This window comes from Anabrus simplex, chromosome 2, assembly GCF_040414725.1.
Source record: "Anabrus simplex isolate iqAnaSimp1 chromosome 2, ASM4041472v1, whole genome shotgun sequence".
NCBI lineage: Eukaryota > Metazoa > Arthropoda > Insecta > Orthoptera > Tettigoniidae > Anabrus > Anabrus simplex.
In genome coordinates this window covers 377,858,964-377,885,470 of record NC_090266.1, presented here as the reverse complement: position 1 = coordinate 377,885,470, position 26,507 = coordinate 377,858,964, and the positions used below count along the sequence as shown (strand labels likewise).

The 26,507-nt window shown below is 40.2% G+C and overlaps 1 protein-coding gene across 1 annotated transcript in view; it reads right to left on the bottom strand.

Moving 5' to 3' along the window:
- Window positions 1–26,507, bottom strand: part of Bruce (BIR repeat containing ubiquitin-conjugating enzyme) — a 1,406,664-nt gene that overhangs the window by 1,321,255 nt on the left and 58,902 nt on the right. Inside the window, exon 5 of the mRNA XM_068225988.1 lies at window positions 24,106–24,347. Within this exon, the coding sequence (XP_068082089.1) occupies window positions 24,106–24,347 (242 nt within the window). The remainder of the gene's footprint in view (window positions 1–24,105; window positions 24,348–26,507) is intronic.

The following is a 26,507-nucleotide window of genomic DNA, read 5'->3' as shown; positions in this document are numbered from 1 at the left end:
AGAACAGCATGATAACAATTTCCTGAAGTATATAAGGGATAAATTTTCTGGCAATGATAGTGATAAGTTCATTGTGCTTATGATGGATGAAATTCATGTTAAACCATTAATGGACTATAAAGGTGGTAATGTTGTTGGCAAAGCATTCAATGATGAGCAGTTAGCAACAGGTGCTTATTGTTTTATGGTTTCAAGTTTGTTATCTGATTTTAAGGAAGTAGCTCACATATTACCTGTAAAATCAATTACTGGAGAATATTTGCATGGTGTACTAAGAAAAGTTATTGTAGGATTAGAGGAAATAGGGTTTAAAGTTGTTTGTGTTGTTAGCGATAATAGTTCTGTAAACAGAAAATGCATGCAAATATTTTCACCTGAAAATGAATTGAAATGTGTTTACCCGCACCCTGCTGATGAGAGCAGACCACTTTTCTTTGTGTTTGATAGTGTTCACTTGCTCAAATGTGTTCGCAATAACTGGTTAAATCGAAAGGATGAGAATATGTGCATGAACTTCCCTGATTTTGAAGATAACAGTGCAGTGCAGTGTGCTTCTTTTCTTACAATTAAGAAATTATATGATCTTGAGCATGAAAAGTTCATAAAATATGGTTATGGTCTGTCTCTCAAAGCATTAAGTCCTTCATCATTTGAAAGGCAGAATGTAAAATTAGCTCTGCAAGTTTTCAATGACAATGTTATAGAAGGGCTGAAAGTGTTAGGTGAAAAGTGTAAGCTACCATATTATAAAGAAACAGCCTCATATATCAAAATAATAATAGATTGGTGGGCTGTTGTCAATGTCAAAACACCAGGTAAAGGGGTAAGGCTCAACAACAGCTTAATGTGTCCAGTCTCTTCGAATTCAGGGGAAGGGCTTCAATATTTGAAGAAATTCCTACAATGGCTAGTAAAGTGGAGAGATCTAGGTGTAAAAGGTTCATTATCATCTGAAACAATGGCTGCTTTGATATTGACAACTGAAGGATTGTTGATGTTGATAGAATATTGTTTGTCAAAACTTAATTTTGCATATGTCCTATTAGGAAAATTTCAAACAGACATATTAGAAGACAGGTTTGGGAAATATAGGCAGCTTGCAGGAGGGCAGTACAATATTTCTGTGAGGCAGTTGTTTGAAGTTGAAAAGAAGTTAAGGTTACTGTCATCACTGACTCTAAAGATAAGATCAAACGCATTTGGGGAGATTGAAGTAGATGAGTTCTCTGACCCGCCTCTTGAATCCTCTGCCTTTTTGGATTTTGATAATTCATTGTGTAAGAGCATAGATGTACATATAAGTTTACACGATATTGAAAACTGTAACAATGACATGCCAATTTTAGTCTATTTAGCAGGTTATTGTTGCTATAGTGTCTCAAAATATTTGAAATGTGAACACTGTAAAGGAATTCTTGTTACTGAGGACTTCATTGATGCTGATGATGAGGCATATAATCTAATTAGAAATAAGAGTAGGGGTAGGCTTTTGTTCCCTGAAATGTTTGTTATCAATGTAATAATACATAATTATCTGGTAGTAACAAAATTATGTACAGATTTTGAAACAGAGTTTCTTTTAGTAAATGATCATAGGGAGGTTGCATGTGAGAGTACAATGAAAATTATTCATGATAAAGAACTTTTGTGGGAGCCAGATATGTGCAATAACAGACATACATCAGAATGTGTTTGTAGAAAACTGGTGTGGACTTCAACAAACATTCTTTTGAATAATTATTGTAAGAAAAAAAGTTCCATGTCAAAGAATGTATTGACGAGGAAGAAACGTGTTATTTGTCAACAGGACTGAATGTCATGCAAATCTGCATTTATGTAAATAAGTGTGTTGTTGCTTTCAATTTTTTTTTTGTGGGTGGGGGGACAAAATAAAACATTTATTATGAATTTCGGTATTCTGCCATTCCCTTAATTCTTGAACCTCACTTGAGTTTCAGCATTATTTAGAAACCTCGTGTATCAACTATCCCTATTTTTTTCAGAAATAGTTTCTTGAAGGTGTAAGTGACTTTTATCTGAAAGAATGAGGGTTTGGGGTAATTATTTTGAGGTTTAAGTAGCCAGATCAATTAAAACATATGGTAAGATGCCATAGTGACATTATGATGATTGCCTCTATTGTCAGCCATCTTGGTTTCGTGCTCAGGCCTTATATCTAGGTGGTGTTGATCTGACCCTGTAATAATTAAGAGGGGAATTCCTCAAGGCAGTATTATTGGACCTTTATGATTTCTTATATATAAATGATATGAGTAAACAGGTGGAATCAGAGGTAAGGCTTTTTGCGGATGATGTTATTCTGTATAGAGTAATAAAAAAGTTACAAGATTATGAGCTACTGCAACGTGACCTCGAAAATGTTGTGAGATGGACAGCAGGCAATGGTATGTTGACAAATGGGGTTAAAAGTCAGGTTGAGAGTTTCACAAATAGGAAAAGTGCTCTCAGTCTTAATTACTGCGCTGATGGGGTGAAAGTTCCTTTTGGGAATCATTGTAAGCATCTAGGTGTTATTATAAGGAAAGATCTTCGTTGGGGTAATCACATAAATGGGATTGTAAATGAAGAGTACAGATCTCTGCACATGGTTATGAGGGTGTTTAGGGGTTGTAGTAAGGATGTAAAGGAGAGGGCATATAAGTCTCTGGTAAGACCCCAACTAGAGTATGGTTCCAGTGTATGGGACCTTCACCAGGATTACCTGATTCAAGAACTGGAAAAAATCCAAAGAAAAGCAGCTCGATTTGTTCTGGGTGATTTCCGACAAAAGAGTAGCGTTACAAAAATGTTGCAAAGTTTGGGCTGGGAAGAATTGAAAGATGAAGAGCTGCTCGACTAAGTGGTATGTTGAAATAATAACATTAAGTTATTTATTAGACCACCTAATCAATACAAAATCGTCTTGGATGATTTACATAAATTTGTTAGCTAATAGTGGGACATGTTTCGCCTTCCCTGAAGGCATCATCAGCCATAGTCTTAACCTTAAATTAAAAATAAGCGTCTAAATAACATGTAGTAATGAAATGAATTTTAAAAATCTTGAAGAGATTTGAAGTAAAATAACATTAAAAATAACAATGATGGTTTGAAAATACAATGTGATGAGATACAATAGTGGAAGTATTAACAAATTAACATTAGAAGGCTGCTAAAATAAGTACAATGGATAAAACAACAGATTGTTATACAACAAGTAGTAAGATTGCATAAAAGTAAAGTTGATAGTCATGGCGGTTATAATTAGACGATGGCGAAAAATCTTATAATCTAAGTAAAGAGGAGAGAATAAAAGTCAGAGTTAGTCGAGAGATCCAAAGTTCATCATGATCTTGAAGATAAAAGACGAAAGTCAGATGCATATGGTGAAGTTGTAGAACACGTTGAGGATATGAAGTTGGTGAATAGAAGTTGAAGAACAGTTTCAAATAGGATCACTATGGACCATCTCAAAATTTGAAGTGATGTTCAAATGTTGTAAATTGTCAGTTTGTAGATATTCTAGTTGAAAAAGCATATAAAAGTGGAATCTGTAAATGGAAGCAAGAAACGTAGCGTTAATTGTGTGAAAAGATATTTGAAAATTATTGAAGTAGAATCGTATGCACTTACCATTTGACGGTGACAAAGATAGCTTGTAATATTATGAGTTAGAAGAATTTGCAACCGTAGACTTCTTGCTACGTGTGTTATAACTGAAGTTTTGTGCTGGAGGGGGATCTGTTTGCGTTGACGTAACTATTGGAGGGGGGCTGCTATTGGTGGGAGTTAAGGAAGAGAGTGTATTACTGCGCGTGTTGTAACGGTGTAAGGCTATTGGAGGGAGCGATGTTCCGGTGGGTGTGGCTATGGGTTTATTGGTTGTATTTGAATTAGAGGTACTAGCGGCGGGGGGAAGGGAGGGGGGTATATTAGCTGTAGGGGAGGTGGGAACTCTAATTGATGTGAGGTTGAAGATTTTTAAGAATTTGTTGGTGAGGGAAGTTGATTCTCGTAATAAAATAAGAATCTGTTCATACAAGGGGCTTTTTTTATCAATAGTGTCATTTAGATTTTTATCTTTATTAAAATGTTGGTCGAGGAAAATAAATAAGTTTTCATATTCTGTCATGAGTTTGCTTTTATCGACTCTTTTTAGGATATGGAGGTCTTGTTCTATTGTGGTGAATTTATGCCCGGTGTCCCTCATATGGTTGGCCATTGCGGAGAATTTGTTGTGTCTTTGGGCATTGTAATGCTCGGCATATCTGGTAGAGAAGCTGCGGCCAGTTTGGCCAACATAAGAAAAATTACATGTAGAGCATTTCAATCTGTATATTCCTGATCCAGAGTAACTATTGTCTGTGATGTTGATAGAATTGTGATTGAAGAATAAATTACGATTAGTGTTTTTTGTTGTGTAGGCTAACGCTACGTTTCTTGCTTCCATTTACAGATTCCACTTTGATATGCTTTTTCAATAAGAATATCTACAAACTGACAATTTACAACATTTGAACATCACTTCAAATTTTGAGATGGTCCATAGTGATCCTATTTGAAACTGTTCTTCAACTTCTATTCACCAACTTCATATCCTCAACGTGTTCTACAACTTCACCATATGCATCTGACTTTCGTCTTTTATCTTCAAGATCATGATGAACTTTGGATCTCTCGACTAACTCTGACTTTTATTCTCTCCTCTTTACTTAGATTATAAGATTTTTCGCCATCGTCTAATTATAACCGCCATGACTATCAACTTTACTTTTATGCAATCTTACTACTTGTTGTATAACAATCTGTTGTTTTATCCATTGTACTTATTTTAGCAGCCTTCTAATGTTAATTTGTTAATACTTCCACTATTGTATCTCATCACATTGTATTTTCAAACCATCATTGTTATTTTTAATGTTATTTTACTTCAAATCTCTTCAAGATTTTTAAAATTCATTTCATTACTACATGTTATTTAGACGCTTATTTTTAATTTAAGGTTAAGACTATGGCTGATGATGCCTTCAGGGAAGGCGAAACATGTCCCACTATTAGCTAACAAATTTATGTAAATCATCCAAGACGATTTTGTATTGATTAGGTGGTCTAATAAATAACTTAATGTTATTATTTCAATCTAATATCATCAATACGGACCAAAAATGATATTTATTACATGTAAGTGGTATGTTCCGAGCTGTCAGCAGAGAGATGGCGTGGAATGGCATCAGTAGATGAATAAGTTTGAGTAGTGTTTATAAAAGTAGGAAAGATCACAATATGAAGATAAAGTTGGAATTCAAGAGGACAAACTGGGGCAAATATTCATTTATAGGAAGACGAGTTTGGTATTGGAATAACTTATCAAGGGAGATGTTCAATACATTTCCAATTTCTTTGAAATCATTTAGGAAAAGGCTAGGAAAACAACAGATAAGGAATCTGCCACCTGAGCAACTGCCCTAAATGCAGATCAGTATTGATTGGTTGATTGATTGATTGATTGAAAGTGATAGAATTCCTGTCAACAATAGCCAAAGAATGTCTAACCCACGTATTTCAGAAAGAAAGAGCCATGATGGAATGAGCACACCTTCCAGTAATTGCAATTATGTGTATGGAACAATTCAAACAAAAAGCCATGACCACAACAATCCTAAAACTAAAATGCTTTCTCTGCTATGTGGACGACACATTTGTCATTGGGCCTCACATGAGTTATAATCTTCAGTTATTTCTGGACAATCTCAACTCCATTCATGGAAATATTCAGTTCAACATGGAAATTAAGGTAGAGGGAAACTACCACTTCTCAATGTCCTAGTGAAACAGAACACTAGTAGGACTGTGAGCCGTGCAGTATACAGGAAACTCACACATACACATAGGTACCTGCATAGCGCTTCTCACCACCACCTATCACAAAAGCAAGCTGTTCTAAAATCGCTAATTAATAGGGGTATAGCCATACTGGATGAAGAACACCTTGAAGAAGAGAAAGAACACCTCACCAGAACCCTCAGAAGAAATGGATACTCATTATATAATATCAGATGAGTTTTTAGAAAAATTGAACGAAGTAAAGGAATAGGTCACAATGGATGAGAACACAGGGGAGGAAGATATGACCCATCCGAGGGTAGCGATACTTCCAGACATCAGACACACGACAGCAAGATTGGGAAGATGCTAAGAAAATATGACATCAAAACAATTTCAATATAAATAGTCCATAGCCTCCACTATATGCCCTAGCCATGCATCCTAGGTGTGCTAGTTACCAACTGATGAGCCCAAATTGGCACTCTGCGGCAAAAAGCTGGCAACAAAGAATGAGTTAACTGGAAATTTTATACTTTCCAATAGCAGACCATCTATACTAGAATTATGAATTTACTCATTCAGGACAAATATTTCAGGTTCCAATGGGATTCAATATCTATACAATAAAAACCATTTACAAACATTTTTTTTTTGCTAGTTGCTTTACGTCACACCGACACAGATAGGTCTTATGGCGACGATGGGAATGGAAGGGCTGGGAGTGGGAAGGAAGTGGCCATGCCCTTAATTAAGGTACAGCCCCAGCATTTGCCTGGTGTGAAAATGGGAAATCACGGAAAACCATCTTCAGGGCTGATGATAGTGGGGTTTGAACCTACTATCTCCCGAATACTGGATACTGGCCACACTTAAGCGACTGCAGCTATCGAGCTCGGTCATTTACAAACTGCACAGGAAGTTAACTCGTTATCCGCAACCAGTCAAAGACATAATAGAATTATAGGCCATGGAGTCTATCACACTGAATGTAGCTGCAGTATCTGCTGTGAGGTGAAACGGAACGTCTGATTTTCACTTAACTGAAAGGCCACACCCATCACATCAAGAACCAAGACACGGAAATATCAGTTGCAGGTAAGCATTCCTGAGAAAAAGAGCAAGAAATTTCATTTGACAGAACCAAGACTTAACAGCTATTTCCAAGAATAATGAATGAAAAATATGAAAGGCTATTAAAATTAACACACACCTGAACAATAGGAATTTAGAAGAAGGCTACAAAATCACAAATTCTTATATGCCTCTTTCCTTACAATTGGCTTTACATCACACTGACACAAATAGGTGTTACAGCGACGATGGTATAGGAAACGGCCAGGAGTTGGAAGGAAATGCCAATGGACTTAATTAAGGTACAACCCTAGCATATGACTGGTGTGAAAATGGGAAACCACAAAAAACATTTCAGGGCTGCCGACAGAGGGGTTCGAACCCACTACCTCCCAAAAGCTCATTTTTTTTTTTTTTTGCTATTGGCTTTACGTCACACCAACACAGATAGGTCTTACGGCGATGATGGGAGGGAAAGGGCTAGGACTGGGAAGGAAGCGGCCGTGGCCTTAATTAAGGTACAGCCCCAGAATTAAGGTACAACCCTAGCATATGCCTGGTGTGAAAATGGGCAACCACAAAAAACATATTCAGGGCTGCCGACAGTGGGGTTCAAAACCCACTACCTCCCAAAAGCTTTTTTTTTTTTTGCTATTGGCTTTACGTCAAACCAACACAGATAGGTCTTACGGCAATGATGGGACAGGAAAGGGCTAGGACTGGGAAGGAAGCGGCCGTGGCCTTAATTAAGGTACAGCCCCAACATTTGCCTGGTGTGAAAATGGGAAACCACGGAAAACCATCTTCAGGGCTGCCGACGGTTGGGTTCAAACCCACTATCTTCCGAATACTGGATACTGGCCGCACTTATGCGACTGCAGCTATCGAGCTCGGTTCTCCCAAAAGCAACCTTACAGCTATGCGCCCATTAATGCATGGCCAACTTGCTCGGTCACCAATAGATAGATAGATAGATAGATAGATAGATAAGAAATGGGTGAGCCCTGTCTTCGCAGAGCTCCACACGTACCGGTAGGTCTATGAAGACCCTTTGTGCCCCTTAAACAGGTTTGCCTAGTCCAGCCCTAGTGCTTCTATAAATGATACTAGTGTCCGGATATTGGCATTCTTGATGTCTTCCAGGCTCACAAAATGTGAGCCAAGGTATCGATGTCTGGTGCTTGCAAGAGCTTCGCACTGACATAACACATGCGCGGAGGTCTCCTCCTCCTTACCGCATCTTCTACACATCGGATCCTGGGTGATTTTCATGATGTGTAGGTGTCTCTGTAAGGTATTGTGGCCAGTTAACAGTCCAACTACCATTCTCATTCTGGTCCTATTCAAATTCATTAGGACCTTTTTATAACTTTGGCTAGGCCCTTTGATAAGTTCACGTGCCTGCCTTGCTATAGTTAACCTCTTCCAAATATCTAAGTGAGACTGGTTTGTCCTCTGGGATATTACCAGTCTCACACTTCGAAGTGACACTCCCAGGAAGGGCTTTGGTCCTGTGAAAGAACCTTTTGAGCCTTGTTTCGCTAGTTTGTCAGCTTCTTCATTTCCACTGATACCTGTGTGCCCAGAGACCCATAACGGGTAACTGAGCTAAATTCACACAGCTGATCTAACATCCTTTGGCATTCCCATACCAGTTTTGATGTTGTTTTAACTGCACATAGTGCTTTTAGTGCTGCCTGGCTATCACTGCAAATAGTGATGCATCTTCTGTGTCCAGGCATATTCCATATATATACAGCATAGGCTAGTATTGCGTATACTTCGGCCTGGAAAACAGTAGCATATTTACCCATAGGAAGGGAGAGCCTTGTCTTAGGCCCCCAGACCCCGGCGCCTGTGCCCGTCTCCGTCCGCGAGCCATCTATGTACCATGTACAGCCCCCAGACTTAAGACGGGCCCCAGCATTCGCGGCCCACTCCTCCCTTGTGGGTATCACCACTGTAAATTTATAATCTATATATATAAAATAAGAGTTTTGTCTGTACATTGCTCAGAATTTGAAAATAATGGTATTTCTGTATCGGTCATGTCCATAGTAACAAGAAAATGCACTTTTTGCTTTTCCGTAATTTCTGTCTGTCTGTCTGTCTGTATGTATGTACACGCATCACGAGAAAACGGTTGAAGCGAATTTAATGAAAATCGGTATGTGAAGTCGAGGGATGAGCCTCTACAATCTAGGCTATAAATCATTTTACTCACGTTGAGTGAAATGGTAGTTTAGGGGAAGGCCTAAAATTGAATTCCCAACTTATTAGTGGTCTAATGAAAATCGGTATGTGAAGTCGGGGGATGAGCCTCTACAATCTAGGCTATAAATCATTTTACTCACGTTGAGTGAAATGGTAGTTTAGGGGAAGGCCTAAAATTGAATTCCCAACTATTTATGTTATTAGTGGTCTAATGAAAAGCGGTATGTGAAGTCGGGGGATGAGCCTCTACAATCTAGGCTATAAATCATTTTACTCACGCTGAGTGAAATGGTAGTTTAGGGGAAGGCCTAAAATTGAATGCTGAACTATTTATGTTATTAGTGGTCTATTTTAAAGAAAATGGGTATGCAAAGTTGGGGAATAAGTTGCTACAATCTAGGCTATCAATAATTGTATTCACGCTGAGAAAAATGGTAGTTTAGGGGAAGGCGTAAAATGTAATTCTCAAATATTTCTTATTAGTGGTGTAATCGATGAATGCTACATAACTGTTATATAGTATTAAATTTCCTATTATTCATGTCTTATACATTGTCACCGTACTGGCTATGATCACAAAGATATTCATGAATTTGGATTTTTGTTACTAAGTCCATATCAGCACCGAGTAATGAGAAAATGGGTAAACAGTATTTAATGAAAATCGGTGTGTAAATTTGGAGAATAAGAAACTACAGTTTACGGTATAAAATATTTTACAAATCACAGAGTTGAAAGAAAACTAAATGTGAAGGCCTACAATATAGAAAGCTCATAAGATTGATCAACAATACCATTACATTGACCATTGTTTGTCGTGATGTGCTTTGTGTCTTCTGTTGCCCCTCATCTCCGATAGATAGGATTGCTGCTGCGTACAGAGTATTTTTTATTTGATTTACGTCGCACCGACATAGATAGGTTTTATGGCGACAATGGGATAGGAAAGGGCTAGGAGTGCCTTAGGCCTTAATTAAGGTACAGGCCCAGCATTTGACTGGTGTGAAAGTGGAAAACCACAGAATACCATCTTCAGCATTGCCGGCAATGGGGTTCGAATCCACTATCTCTCGGATGCAAGCTCACAGCTGCGCACCGCTAACCACACAGTCAACTCGCCCAGTCGTACAGAGTGTAACAGCCTGCCTGAATATTGATGGGAAGTAGCTGGGGAATTAGATAACTTTCTTCTTTAGCATGCCATTCCCCTGGTTTATAAATTTTCTGATACTACTGGTACGTAACACACTGGATCATCATAGCATTCGGGCTATTCAATCCCTACTCTGAGGCACTGATTGGAATGAACAGTGTGCATATTTAACGGAATAATGGCAGATGAGTGTTCATGGCAATCTGCAGGCTGGTCATCCCAGCTCTGGAACTTTGGACTATTAGATTGGCATCGCAATCTAACCGCTGCACTGTTCGTTAAAAGTGATAAAACGTGCGGCTTTCCATTTGATCGAGTATTTTATATGATAGCATTGCTTTTAATCGCTACATTCATACTTACGTTTTTGTAATGACCTTTGTAAGATTTCAGTTAGGAAAACCACAAAGTCAGTCTTTCTGAGAATCCCGTAGCGAAGCACGGGTATATCAGCTAGTTCAAATTAAAGCTAGGCTTCATCAGATCCCCGATCATCATTGTCATAGGACAAGTCTGGTGGAGCCTTGTAAGAATAGAGGCATGACCTCCATTCGGGTTTTTGAAGGACCATCCTCCGAGTGACCAGAGGCGATAGGCACTCATTCCCGCTATTACCTTAACATATAAATGTAAGGGGGGAAAACCTAGGATGGCCTCCATTGCACATAATGGTGTAGTATCCAATGCCCCTGTTATTCCTAGACATGCAAGCCTTTGGACACTGTTTAATTTGGTGGTCACAGTTTTACTCTCCGAGCCTGGCCAGCAGACTAAAGATGCATAGGTGATCGTGGGCCGTACAATAGAGATATAGAGGCACTGGACCACCTTAGGTCTTAGGCCCCAAGTCTTCCCGACAGCCCTGCGACAGGCCCACATAATCTTGCGAGCCTTATCCACCTTATGATCTATATGTTTCTCCCAACTCAGTCTTGCCTCAAGGATTACCCCTAGGTACTTAACTGAGGTTGTCTTAGCTAATTTTTTCCCAAATAGGAAAGGCTCTGACAGTCCGTCTAGCCTCCTCCTGGTAAATACCACGAGCTCCGTCATATCGGGATTAACCGACAAGTCTGTCTTGTGGCACCATCTTTCCACCCTACGTAAAGAGCTCTGTACGAGCTCGGAAACCGTGCTGGGGAAATTTCCTACCGCCATCAGGCTTATGTCATCTGCATAGCCTTGGGCGTATATTCCTCCAACATTTAACCTGGTAAGTAGTTCATCCACTACCAGACACCATAATGTTGGTGATAATACTCCTCCCTGTGGACACCCCCTGTCTATGTTAGCTCTCAACATTACAGCGTTGAGGGTAAACAGAACTTGACGGCCCTGAAGTGAATCCATAATCCATTTTATGAGCATACTGCTCACTCCTCTTCTCTCTAGACTACGTTCTATGGAGCCCAAAGATTTATAGTTAAAGGCCCCTTCTATAGCCAGGAATACAACCATAGCAAGTTGTTGCTGATCCAAGGCACTCTCCAGCCTAGAAACTAGCTGGTGTAGTGCCGTCTCAACCGACTTCCCTGGTTGATATGCATGTTGATGAGAATGCAGGGGAAAGTCCCTTAATACTTTCTCCCTGATATGTCTATCCACCAGTCTTTCCAAGGTCTTAAGTAGAAAAGACGTTAGACTAATGGGTCTATAATCCTTAGGTCTAGTATATGAAGACCTTCCGGGTTTAGGTATATACACCACCTTCGCCTGACGCCACAAGGAGTACACGTACCCCATAGTGAGACAAGCTCTAAAGATTCTGACCAGGTATGGTATAAGGACCCCCCCCCGCTTCCTGAAGAAGTGCCGGGAAGATCCCATCCACCCCTGGGCTTTTGTAAGGGGCAAAGGATTCTAATGCCCACTTAACCCTTCTTGGGGTAACAATCTCTGCGGCTTCCTTCCAGCCACTTTTATCGGGTCTGAAGGATCCGCTCGATTCTACCTCACTATTCGTGACTACCGAACCTGGAAAGTGGGCATCAAGCAGTAAGTTCAGGTTCTCCCTCTCTGTGGATGTGTATCCACCCGAAAGCGACTCCAGTGAACCCAGCCTTGTCCTTTTATCCAAGGTTAAAATTTTATGAAGCCTTGCCGCTTCATGTTGACTTTTAATGGATTCACAAAACTGTCTCCAAGATTTCCTAGAAGCCTTTTTGACTTCTGACTTGTACCTTCTTTGTGATTCTTTGTATGAATCTAGGCTTTCTTGATCCTGAAGTTCCCTGTATTTATTCCAGAGCCTACGTGTATTTCTCCTCAGGTGTTCAAGATAACTATTCCACTTGAAGCTTCCGGTTACTCTTTTTGCCTTAACAATAGGGCAGTTTAATTCATAAGAGATAACCAGTGTCCGTGTGAGAAAACTCACACTGAGCTCCAGCTCCTCTTTGTTTTTAATTATATTTGAGGGTCCTCCCTCCAGTCCCCTCCTCACGTCCTCCCTAAAAGACGTCCAATCGGTTCATCTAGGGTTTCTGTAAGACGGGATCTCGAGGGAGCCCTCTATATAAAACACAATGTGTCTATGTCGGTCACCAATAATATTAAGTCATAGTTCATCAACCCACTCAGTCTTGTATGTCTATGATACATAGATTACCTATATGCAAATAACCTCAGCCACTGTGGGTGGGGTTAACTTCCAATAAGTGACCAGGGGAATCTGACCCCTACAGAGCGCATCCCCAGGTGGTGGATAGGGGGCCCCTACAGTATGTAGGGCTGGTTGAAATACCCAATACAACCCGCGGACCAACAGGTAGCCCAGTTCCTGGGGAGCTTTACAGTACCGGGACACCCTCTCTCCAGGGGTCATAAATATGGAGGGCCCTTCCCCTGGGTTATGGGTGAAGACCTCAACGGCATCTATGGTGGAGTAGATGTGCTTTGGTACAGTGGAGATGGTGGAAGAGGCAGCCCAGGTACTGGGGATTAAAACAAGTACAAAATTGCCCAACAGTTAAGCAGATGGAAGAGGAACCAATATAATAACTGTGGTTCCCAAGGGCTGTGCTAGTGGAAGAGGGTATGCCAGACAGACTGGCTACAAAGGCACAACTGAAGTTTTGTGGAGTCTGCAGCAGTTCATTGCAGTGCCGGTGCTTGATCCTGCATGTCTCCTTCTATATGTGCCACGGTGAATGGCTCTGGAATCATAGTGTGTGTGTCACTTCCTGGCAAGTTGTAGCCCACCTTAAAGTCACGCCAATGGCAATTTCACTTGCTATTCGAAAGTCAAACAGTAAACTCGTGTCCTCATCCCGAGGTGGCGCAGCTCCTTTCAGGCACACCCCCATTGGAGGTGAGCTGCATGTACTATTTCAACCACATACCAGCCCTCCTGCCATTCTTAAATTTCTGGCAGTACCGGGAATCGAACCCGGGCCCCCGAGGACGGCAGTTGACAACACTAACCGTTACGCTACGGAGGCGGACAGTCAAACAGTGATTGGATAAGGATGGTGGGAGCAGGTTTTGGGTGAAACTGCGAGCTTCTAGTCTGGACCTGCACATTGGCGATAGATGTGTGGTCACCTACCTGAGACGTTGTGACTACTTAGGGATCCGGTCCTGCATCTATGACTGGGCAGGCCTATTTAGGATCACCGCTGCCCACCCCGAAGGGGGAAGGCCCTAGAAAATGTGGGCTAAACATCGGTAGTCACATTCAAACCCGAATGGGAAACCGCACTCAAAGGGTCGCCCCAATTCATGTGGTCAAAATCAATTGAAAATGAAGAACACAATTTCAACGGTAGGCACGTGGAATGTCAAAACGCTACTTGACCTGAAGAACAATAATAGGCTTGAAGGAAGGACAGCTCTTATTTCCAATGAGCTAGCAAGGCTAAACACTGACATCGCTGCTCTGAGCGAAAGAAGACTATCAGGTGAAGGACAAATCAGTGAAGCAAGTAGCGGATACACCATCTTTTGGAAAGGGAGGAAGGAAGGAAATAATCATATTCATGGTGTTGGTTTTGCAACAGAATTAAACAAAAGACAGTATCAGGATGGGAACAGTTAAAAGAGGCTATGATTGATTCTGCAAGAGTCACAGTTCCTCTAGATAAAAAGAGGAAACATGTATGGTGGTCATCTGAATGTGATGATGCAATCGAAGAACGCCGGAAGGCGTGGGTGAATTGGTGTTTCCAGAAAACACCAGAGAACCAGAAGAAGTTCCAGAAAACAAGGAAAAGAACATCCAAGACCATCAAGAATCTGATGAGAAAGAATGAAAAGGAACACACGATTCAGATCGAACAGAATTTTCAAAAAAATAACACTCTGGACTTTTATAAAACATTCAAGAACACCTTGAGTAGATATGATCCACCACGCCTCAACTTCAGAAACTAAGAAGGAAAAGAAGCTCACAGTGATGTGGAGAGTCGCCAGATTCTGGCAGACTACTTCACAAAACTCCTCAATTGTGAACCACCGTCTCAGAAATTCGATTACAGTCACAAGGAACCAAACCTAGACTCAGACCATCTGACTGTTGACGAAGTCACGAGAATCATCAAGACCTTAAAGAACAACAAAGCACCTGGAGAAGATGGGATTATTGCAGAACTTTGGAAATATGCTGACAACAGGGCGATCGTTGAACTGACAAGAATCCTACACAATATCTGGGAAGAAGAGAAGCTGCCAGATGGATGGACATCAGCGTTAATACACCCTCTTTACAAGAAAGGAGATAAGGCAGACATCAACAATTACAGGGGAATATCGCTACTACCAGAAACATATAAGATCTTTTCAGAGGCACACTCCTAGATAGAGCAGAAAAACAATTGGAACCGCAAATTGGCAAGTATCAAGGAGGTTTTAAAAAGGGCAGGTCATGTGCGGAACAGATCCTGAACCTGAAGTTGATCACAGCGTACCAGAAACAGAGGAACAAGAAATTCGTGCTCACATTTGTGGACACCAAGAAAGCCTATGATTCGGTAGATAGAGAAACACTGATCCGTATTCTAGAAGAAATGGGTCTAGATAGGAAGACCAGAGAGCTCATTAAAGAGACTGTGACTGACACAACATCAAAGGTCACATTCAGGGGGGATACTATCAGAATCCTTTAGGATTAAAACAGGGGTCAGACCGGGAGATGGGCTTTCTCCTCTCCTATTCACCCGTGTTCTTGACAAGGTCATTAGAGAGTGGCGCAAAAAATGCAAGGAATAGGTGGTATACGAATGGGATATAAGAATAGAGGGACTGCAGTTGACTGCCTAGCCTTTGCAGATGACATTGTGATTCTGTCAGAGTCAATAGAGGAGGCATGGAACCAGATTGCCCAGCTCCAGGAACAAGCTAGTAAGGTAGGCTTACAGATCTCCTTCGAGAAGACACAGTACATGACCAACATCGAAACAGCACCCAGATGGATGACAGAGGAGGGAGCGAGGATTTGGAAAGTAGAGAAATTTATATATCTGGGAGAGTGGATAGATAACAACCTGTTAGAGAAAGAGGCACTGATATCGAGAATCAACAAAATGAACTGGGCATACAAGCTAAGTATGAACACCTATAACAAGAAGAAGATCTCAAACAATGCAAAACTCAGACATTACCAGACAGTGATCTGTCCAGAAGCCGAATATGCAGCTGAATGTTTGAACTTGATAAAGGTAGGATTGGTCAAGAAGTTAGAAATGGCGGCAAAAAATTCTAAGGAAGATACTGGGAGCCCAAAGAACAGAGGATGGATCACACAGAAAGAAAGCAAACCAAGAACTGTACCGCAAGATAGAAAAGATCTCAGACACCGTCCGGAAGAGGAGAGCCATGTTCTTTGGGCACATCTACAGAATGGACCCGGGAAGAATGACCAACCCGATAGTAAGGTTTTTTAGGACCAGAGAAACTGTGGTACGCTGGCATCAGGAAGTGAAGAAGGACCTGACAGAAATGGAAATACAAGGATCGGAAATAAGCAACAGGGAAACTTACAAGTCAAAAATAAAGAACACAAAGAGTTTCCAAGAAAAAGTTAGTCTGCGGACCCAAACACCACAGAAGGAAGAGAGAAGAAGGTTGCAGGGTGAAAGAATGAAGGATTACTGGGCGCAGATCAAAGCCCAGAAGCAGCTGAAATTGAATTAACGTTGTCCACAGTTGGCCAAAACAAAGAAAAGAAAGAAAGAAGGAAAAAAACCAGTGTTTCACGGAATATCATGAAGTTGCTACAGCACAATAAGCTTGCTGTAAAAGACGTTATGTTCAGCGTAAATTAAGGTAGACCTTTACCACAACTTGACCATGGAAAAGAGGCTTTTGATGTTTCAGTATGATCACTTGCCACCTGCAGAATGGTCACCCCATCTACAAGGTAGGCTCGTACTTGGGGTCAAGTGGGTTTCAAATAAAAACCCTCAATTTCCATAGGCAAGTAATCGTCAATTTTTTATCTTTTGTCCTGGAGCCAATTTTCACCTAAATTTAGTCAAATATTGTGTTGTAAAAATGGAATACAAAAATGTTATTTAGAAGCCTGTCGGTACAAATTTGTACCATGGCTGCATTTTCAACATTAAGCACCATATCGTACTGAAAACAGGACATATGTTCACAAATAAACAGAATTTCTTGCAAAAAGTATTTTTCTCTGAATTTAAAGTTTCTTAGGTAATAAAGAGATAAGGAAGGGCTAGAAGCAGGAAGGAAGAGACCGTGGCCTTAATTAAGGTACAGCCTGGTGTGAAAATAGGAAACAATGGAAAACCATCTTCAGGGCAACCGACAGTGGGGTTCAAACCCACCATTTCCTGAATGCAAGCTCACAGCTTCGCGACACTAACCACATGACCAACCTGCTCGATCCCAGTGCACACATTTTCATATATGTTGTCTAGTGTCTTTTCACATCTTTTAATACGTTGTTATATTATAAGCTCCGGAGGGAAAGATTTTCATATTGGCTCTCTCGTATTTTTCACACCTTTTAATACTCTTCATTTTCAGAAACTGTAAATACAACTTTCAATGTAGGCTACCCATACCTACACGACATACAACACATGCATGTTGAAAAAATTCTATTTAGTTTCTCCATATCCCTGTCAGACACTTTTTATTTGTGTATTCAATAGAATGAATTTATATTACCCCAAAAATACCATATTCAATCCCATACACTACTGTGTTCTTTCTATACTTACTATAAGCAAACTTTCAATTACATGTTTTTCAAACATACTTTTTTCTTTTTTCAGACCCCTGGAAAAACATTAAATTAAGTTTTACTCTATAACAAAAACCCAGCAGTGCAGGAAAGACAGCAACAACTACAATGCTAATATACTTCACATGTATTAACGAATATGTATTAAGGAGGGAACATGTGAGGTGTAAGGAGGAGGATGGTTTGCCTAGAAGCATAACAAACTTGGCCAGAGCGGAAGAGAAGTAGAGGGAGACCAACGCGACAATAGATAGACTGAATTTTTAACGATTTGATGAAAAGAGTTGTGGAACTACATGAAGCCACAGAACTTGTAGCAAAAGAGAGGACCGTGGAGGTGCTTGCTGAATTCAAAAAGGCTTGCAGACTGAATGCTGAAAGGACTCAATGTCTACAGTTATGTATGTATGTATATATGCATGCATGCATGTACGTACGTATTGAACTGTATCACCTATTCACGGTCCAGTAATTTGCATATGATTATTCTGTGTGGTCAACTTTATTCATCACTTCAACCGCCTGGACATTTCAAATGCAACACTCAATGGAGTCTGGACTCCATGTCATAGGAGGAGTCGCACATGCATGGCTTGTAAACGACCGTGGGATAGCTTGTGAGGATCCTAGAAAATCAACAAACGTTCAGTTCAAATTACTTCAACCTAACCGAATAGGGAGAGACAGCAGGGAGGGAGTGCGAGAGAGTACTTTGAAATCAGTCACGTAGAGGTGGGTGTGCCAACTCTCTGCAGACAAACTTGGGCAATCCAGCTTGACAGACAGTCACTTGTTACAGCCAGTTATTCCAGAAAGATAATTATAACAAGTATCAGGCAAGATTATGTGTGCTTATAATTTATGGTAATGATATTGAAACAGTCCGGTGTTAGCCATGAAGAGCGGAGACATGCGTGTTCAAATTTCAAAAAGCCGTTCAAGACAAACTGTCATTTTACAAAGGATAGCTGTAGAAATCTGGTGCATCCCGACCGTAATGACCGCGGCCTTTCCTTATAAATATACGAGAATGGCTTGGCGTCATTCATTTGTGTTCAGTCGTTGGATCGTATTCGCCTGTACTCGTCGCAGCCGTGCTGTGTCAGTTGATTCGAGTTATTCTTTTTATGTGCCATGAGTACCGAATACTATAAACTTCAAGTCCGCGTGCCTTTGTACAGCTAATTGAACAGTATATTTGAACTTATTTTACGAAGATGTAATTTGATCATTCGAGTCTTGAAACTGGAATATATACTACATATGCCTTTGCTGGCGGGACCTAGTGTTTACAGTGCACTATGTCTTCTGGTATGGGCTAGAGCAATCTTGTTACTTTCATTGATCTGTCTCAGCTTTATCCTTGGCTTTGACAAAATGAAAGTGACTTAGGTATGAGTGATGCTAGTAATGCCATTCCTTCTGCAGCCAGTCCCTGCTATGAATGGTGTGAAAATATTGCTCATAGGGTCGGTTGGTGCATGCATTTCAGTGGGCTTGGCAGACTGATATGTAATAGCAACTTCTGGCTCGGTGAGGAAAGCAACGGGAAACTACCTCGCTCCTCATTTCCCTAGTACGCCTCTTCAGTGATGCCTAGGCCATCTATGACAGCTAATGGCGGAGCTGTTGAGGATCCAACCAGCCTTCGGGCTGAGGACTAAACATACACATACATACAAGAAATGTGAATAGCTCACCCGAGCTGTGTATGTGATTTCGAGCCTTATAGAGTTAATTGAGTTCGCGATATTTTAGTGCGGTTTGCGGTGTTAAACTGCCTTTAATGAACTGTGGCTGGTTATTCTTTAACCATCATGGGCACTACTCTAAACAAACTAAATTAAAAGTAAGAGATTTACAAATTGGTCTCACCCAGGCCACAGCACTGTACGTACAAGGCAAAATAAGGAAGTGTGTTCATGATTGCAGCTGCCGATTCCTGAACGAGACTATAGCTCAAGACAGAAGCAGATGGTTCAGCACAGGCCAGACCCGAGGATCGAGTACCAGTAGTCCAGGCCAGACGTCCACAGCAGCATGATGGGCTAGGCTCGTCCCGGCCCAGGCCAATGGTGATCATGGCGGAGAATCAGATGAGTTTAATCTACACTTTTTTGGATGTTACACCTTTCAACTTGTCATGTGCCCTGTTTCATGTAATGATAAATTTGTAAATATTCAAATTTTTCTCTTTATGTGGCCATATGCCTTATGCATATTTGTATTTTCACTTGGGGCTGACGACTTTTTGGGTGCATTTATTTAGCTTTGCTGAGAAGGTTTTTGAGAGAATAATAGTTATATGATCGGTGTTGTTTTAGTATCATTTCTGTAGACAGATTTTCAAGCAGTTAATGATAGGCTGTGCATGGGACGATTTACAGCTCGAAGCTGGACTAACAAGATATGTAATTTACCTACCACCATTGTAATAAGGTTCTTTGAGAGTATTAAGCGACAGACCATCCCATAGCCCAGGGTCAGATGTGGAATTACTGGGGGATAGATTTTTGAGGCCAGGAAGCGCCTATGATGAGAGTATTGCCACTGAGACAGAGGTTTTGTAGTCGCGAGACGACTACCTTTGAAAAGCCAAGAGTAAGCCGGTATATGAACCTGCGTATTGTGAGGTGTGAAGCTGGTAGCGCTCATAGATGTTCGAGTTAGCCACGAGAGCTAACACTTCGTAAGAGGGGCCATTAGCGCCAATAAGATATGTGAGTAAAGTAGAAGAGCCCGGAGATGGCCTAATTATGCCGCAAGAAATTCAGATTGCAATGAAGGCTTATGTGTATTTGCATCTCTGCTTCTTAGCAGCAGGAGACGGCTTGTTTTGTTGTTAGCCAAGGGGGCTAGCATAGTGTGCAAAAGGCATGTAGGTGAGCAGAGCCCAGTTAGTGGCAGTCGCTGTGTATAGTCCCGTTACATTTGAAACCCTGGCAAATGGCAAGGTCTGTCAGCTGAAAACTTTCCCTTTCTGTTTGGTTCATTCATTCAGTAGCCCAGCTGGAATCTCCGTCACGGTGTCCCGAGGCTCACCAAGTAGGCATGGCACATGTGTGAAATCCCAGAGTCCAGCAGAGGTATCATGCCAATGATATCACGAGTGCATTTCCAAGTGTTCTATTTTAGGGAATGCGACTAGGGTTTTATTTTTGACTTGTGCATATATTTTCTTGTTTGTCTTGTCATTTTGTTTTTGTGCGTGTGTGCAACGTTGATTAATAGAGTGAAAGCTCGTGCTTAACCACTTGCATCAACGTCGGTCCCATAATTTAGACTGTGCACCTTTTTTGAGGTTTATTGGAGTCAGTCCCAAGACTGTGTTTGATATTTTGAGTTTACCGACTTAATAGGAAAATATGTGTGTATAGAGTTCGGCGTGACATTGAGAGTTTCATTATGGTGTATCATCATGATATGTATAAATTGATTTTAGGCTATTTGCCAAACGTAGATAAATCCATCTGGTCAACTCCGTGTAATTAAATACAAGCCATCCAATATTCACCACTTACAAAAGACTTACCTTTGGGTTCGTAACCCTTATCACAACATTCACTCCTGTGATGTCGAGTTTCCATTGTAAATTCTTGATTTATTTGTCACGCATTTTCCCATGCGTTATTAGCACATTATAGTTTGTCTTTGACCCTTATGTATGTGACTTCTCATTTAAATATAATATGTATAGTCCTCTCCGTGTAAGGACGTACCCTAAGGGTGCAACCTTACCCTTTCTACCCTGTAATATTAAGGTATTGATTTATAGTTTCTATTCTTGCTGTTGGGTATTTTGCAGGTCTTTTTCAGTGTCGGTAACCATAGAGTTTAGGGACCCTACTTGCCGATACGACGTCTTACATTTACCGTTAATCTGGCACGTTGGCAACGTTCAATCACTGTTCTAGCGTGAATTGCGTGTTGCCGACCTAATTTTCGTTTACGGAGCTTAGCACATTAGTATTCCTATATGTTTCCTGATAGGCTTGAAGATATAACCAGCCTGCAGGCTGAAAATATGCCCGATAATCTCTCTCCTTACTGGTTACCGGTACTGAAGAGAGAAGGAAATGTTCGCGCAAAAGAAAGGTAAGTCATTGGATGTCTGGAACTTTCAAAAATCACACTGCAAAGACTTATTAAATAAATTGCATCGTTTAACATGCCCCTCTTTACAAGAATATGGTTATAGTATGCCTACTGTATATCAAAATAAAGACAGATATATGTAACATTAATTTGAGTGAGAAAGTGTGTTTATTTCCTTAATTCCTCATTGAGCGTGGAAATCGACTTAATTATCAATATCTTGATTTATTTCATCTTAACTTTTATCATTTACTAGGGTAGGGAAACATTCATTATCAGTGTTTACATTGAGGTTAGTTTGTTATGGTTATGTCTGGTGATTTTAATATGTAACCAGGCAGGTTGGCAGCAGTGATAAGCCATTACAAAAAAGAGAAAAGGAAAGCATTGGGCGGCGATACTTACTTTCTGGGGTATTGCCTTATGTGGCGATTACTATAGTTTTGTTCCTGTCCTAAGTCCTTTTAAGTAAATTTTAGTTAGATTTTTCACCCACCTTTTCTACCGGACATTGCACGCGGCTTCTCCGCTGAGCTAGTCCAAGCCACAAGAACAGGGTAAGGTGTAGTATCACTGAACTGATACACAATAAGTTGCAGACACTAGCAAAATTTCACAAGAACTTAAGATTACTGAAATACTGTTTCCTGTTTCCTTCACGATACACATGTGCATGTGCACACACAACATCTGATGCCCTTAGGAAAACAAAAAAGTGCAAATTTGCAGCATATTTACACAGAGACAGAACAACTCAACTTTATGAAAGGTACACTTTCTTGAAATAGTGATGTAAATATTGGAGGATAGTATTAAGAAAAGAAAAAAATCAGAAGTAACATTCTTAGTCAGTGTTGCCAACTCAGCGAATTTTCCACTAAATTTGGCGGATTTTTAAATGGAATAGCGGAAACATTTTGCATTTAGCAGACAGCGGATTTTTGAGGGATTTTCAAACTTCTATTAACCATTTTCAGCGGTAACAATATCACCTTTCATCCAAGCCAAAAAAACCACCCACGGAACTTAACGCCCTTGAAAGAGCCTTGGCCTGTCCAGCGACCGCTGCTCAGCCCGAAGGCCTGCAGATTACGAGGGGTCGTTTGGTCAGCACGACGTCCCCTCTCGGCCGTTATTCTGGGCTTTCGAGACTGGGGCCGCCATCTCACCGTCAGATAGCTCCTCAATTGTAATCACGTAGGCTGAGTGAACCTAGAACCAGCAATCAGGTCGAGAGAAAAATCCCTGACCTAGCCGGGAAATGAACCCAGGGCCTCCGGGCGAGAGATAGGCACGCTACCCCTACACCACGGGGCCGGCTCATCAACTTTCATCACCAGTAGAAAAAATAATCTAGAACTTACTATGATATCATAGTCTAGTTAATACCGTTGTATTGAAGTTATGCTGCATACTACCACTCGTTCTCTAGACCGGCTCTGGCCCACAGCCTGAGTCAGAATTTGCTGCAATTGTTACCGTACTCTTGATAAGCCGGGTACTGTTGTGTTTGATATAGTGTTTCTTTTGACATCAGGTTTTTTTGGTATGGTACGTCAATATGTCGAAAGAAAAGGTTGAAAAGTACAGTCAGATATTTTGCAAAGACTGGTTAAATAATTACACTTTAAAAGACTAGATGGTTGAGGTTCCCAGTGATCCCAACCACGGACGATGCATCTATTAGCAGTGCCATAAAAATGCGAAATTATTTGACATTATTTATTTCCACACTTACCGTAAACTTATCATAAACAATGACAACAGTAATTAAAGTGAAAATAACTTTCAAAATAGATTTGAAAATTCCGTATGTGCTTTGCTACTGTGAACTGTCAGCATGTATTTTGAAAAGGAATAGTACCATCTGGCTTCATATGAAACCACAGGACCTCAACCCAGCACATCTGCTTCAGAGGATTTTTTTTTTTTTCCTAGGGGCTTTACGTCGCACCGGCACAGATAGGTCATATGGCGACGATGGGATAGGAAAGGCCTAGGAGTTGGAAGGAAGCGGCCGTGGCCTTAATTAAGGTACAGCCCTTGCATTTGCCTGGTGTGAAAATGGGAAACCACGGAAAACCATCTTCAGGGCTGCCGATAGTGGGATTCGAACCTACTATCTCCCGGATGCAAGCTCACAGCCGCGCGCCTCTACGCACACGGCCAACTCGCCCGGTCTTCAGAGGATACAGTGCTGGGAGGAAAAGATGATGACGTCCTGTTCTGAAACTGGTGAGTGTTGAGATAATCTCCTTTATTAAAACAGCTGGTAAGTGCTATTTTGCTTCAGTTCGAAATTTAGCGGAATTTGGCGGATTTTCATCTAAAAAATTTAGCGGAGAAAAGATATGAGGGTTGGCAACACTGTTCTTAGTGTCACAGAAGTGGTCAAACCAACGTAAAAACACAGAATGAAAAATTATAACAGAATAGTAATCCTTGATATGTATCTTTAAAACAAACAAACTATATGACAGTTACTTTAAAGAATAACTAAAAATGTACTAAAATATATTCAACTGTGGGAAATTCATACTTGTAATCCATATGGGGCCAACTGACAAATGTCTCTCTCCGTGCCGCTTCACTGCACATCAGTGCACGGTCCGTTGAAGTATTTGCTATACTGGAAGGAAGGAGCCGGTTCAGTCTCTCATTTATAGCAGATGCTACAGGCAGTGCAAGGGTTTGCTTGTTTTGTCTTTTTAGCTCCTGCACCAAAGCTCCAAATACGGATTTCAATACAAAATGTGGAAGCTCCATGCATATAGTATTCCACTGAAAATACAAGAAATAATTTGTTACAAAAAACAAAGAGGAGGCACAAAGAATTTCATGAATTTGGAATTCATATCCCATTTGAGATTTGTATATATATTTTTCAACAAGAGATATCCAGGTGCACTTGTGGATGACCACATGGATCTGGAAGACAAAATAAATACCTGTTTCACTTGGAAGAAAAAAAGTTTTACAACAAAGAAAACATAACAAACCTGAATTACTGAAACATAAAAAACATTACAAACTACAAAAGTTTAAGAACATTAAAAACTGAAAGACAACAGAAATACAAATCTATATGTATAAAGTAACTTGTCCTGACTGATTCATCATCACCGAGCCGAAACTACTGGACATAGAGAAATGAAATTTTGGGGATACATTCATATTAACATGTAGGTGCTCGCTAAGGGAGGATTTTTGGATATTCCGTCACTAAGGGGGTGAAAAGGGGGGGTTAATTTTAAAAGGAGAATATCTATATCTCAAAAACTTAAAGGTTTACAGTAATAAAAATTGGTATTTGATTTCTCCTTTAAAAATAAAGAAACACGTATTTTCTTGTTTTCGGAAAATCTGATGAAGGGGAGTGAAAAGAGTTGGAACACCTTTCACCCATAGCTAAATTGTTAGCGTGCTGGCCTTTGGTCACAGGGGTCCTGGGTTTGATTCCCGGCAGGGTCGGGAATTTTAACCATAATTGGTAAATTCCGCTGACACTGGGGCTGGGTGTATGTGTTGTCTTCATCATCATTTCATCCTCATCACGACGTGCAGGTCGCCTACGGGAGTCAGATCAAAAGACCTGCATCTGGTGAGCCGAACTTGTCCTCGGACACTCCCGGCACTAAAAGCCATACGCCATTTTTTTATGTGGAGACTTATATCTCAAAAACTGAAGATGTTATAGTCATAAAAATTTGAATTTGGAACCTCCTTTAAAAATTAAGAAACACGTACTTTTTTGTTTTTGGAAAATCCAAATAATGGGGGTGAAAAGGGGGGGGTGAATTTTTAAAATGAGTGTATCTAAATCTCAAAACTGTAAAAGTTTTCAAACGTAGAAATTGGTATTTAGTATCTCCTTTCAAAATAAAGAAACACGTATTTTTTTGTTTTCGGAAAATCCCAATAGGAGGGGCGAAAAGGAGTGAAGAATGGGTTGAATGCCTTTAATGAGGATACTTATATCTCAGAAACTGAAGATATTACAGACCTGAAAAAAGGTATTTGGGATCTCCTTTAAAAATAAAGAAACAAGTACTTTTTGTTTTTGGAAAATCCAAATATTGGAGGGTTGAAAGGGGGGTGAATTTTTAAAATGAATGTATCTATATCTCAAAATTGTAAAAGTTTACAGATGTAAAAATTGGTATTTAGAATCTCCTTTCAAAATAAAGAAACACGTAACTTTTTTTTTCGGAAAATCCCATGAAGGGGGTGAAAAGTGGGGGGGGGGGGAAATGGGCTGAACACCTTTCATGAGGAGACTTATATCTCAAAAACTGAAGTCATGAAAATTTAAATTTGTAACCTCCTTTAAAAATAAAGGAAAATGTACTTTTTTGGAAAATCCAAATAATGGGGGGGGGGGGGGGTGAAAAGTGGGGTGAATTTTTGAAATGAGTATCTATATCTGGAAACTGTAAAAGTTTACCGACGTAGAAATTGGTACTTAGAATCACTTTTCAAAATAAAGAAACACTTATTTTCTTGTTTTCGGAAAATCCCAATAGGAGGGGTGAAAAGGAGTGAAAAATGGGTTGAATGCCTTTAATGAGGATACTTATATCTCAGAAACTGAAGATATTAACAGACCAGACAGACAGTTAGTATATGGAATCTCTTTTTAAAATACAGAAACATTTACTATTTTGCTTTTGGAAAATCTAATTAATGGGGGTTAAACAGGAGTGACAAATTGGGGTGATTTTTTAGAAAGACTATATCTATAGTATATCTCAGAAACGTAAAATGTTACAGACGTAAAAACTGGTATTTAGAATCTCCTGTTGAAGTAAAGAAACAGGTATTCTCAGAAAATCCAATGAAGGGAGGGGGGTGAAAATAGAAAAATTAATTGAATTAATTGTATGAGGATACTTACATCTAATAAAAACTAAAGTTGTTACAGACGTGAAAATTGGTATTTAG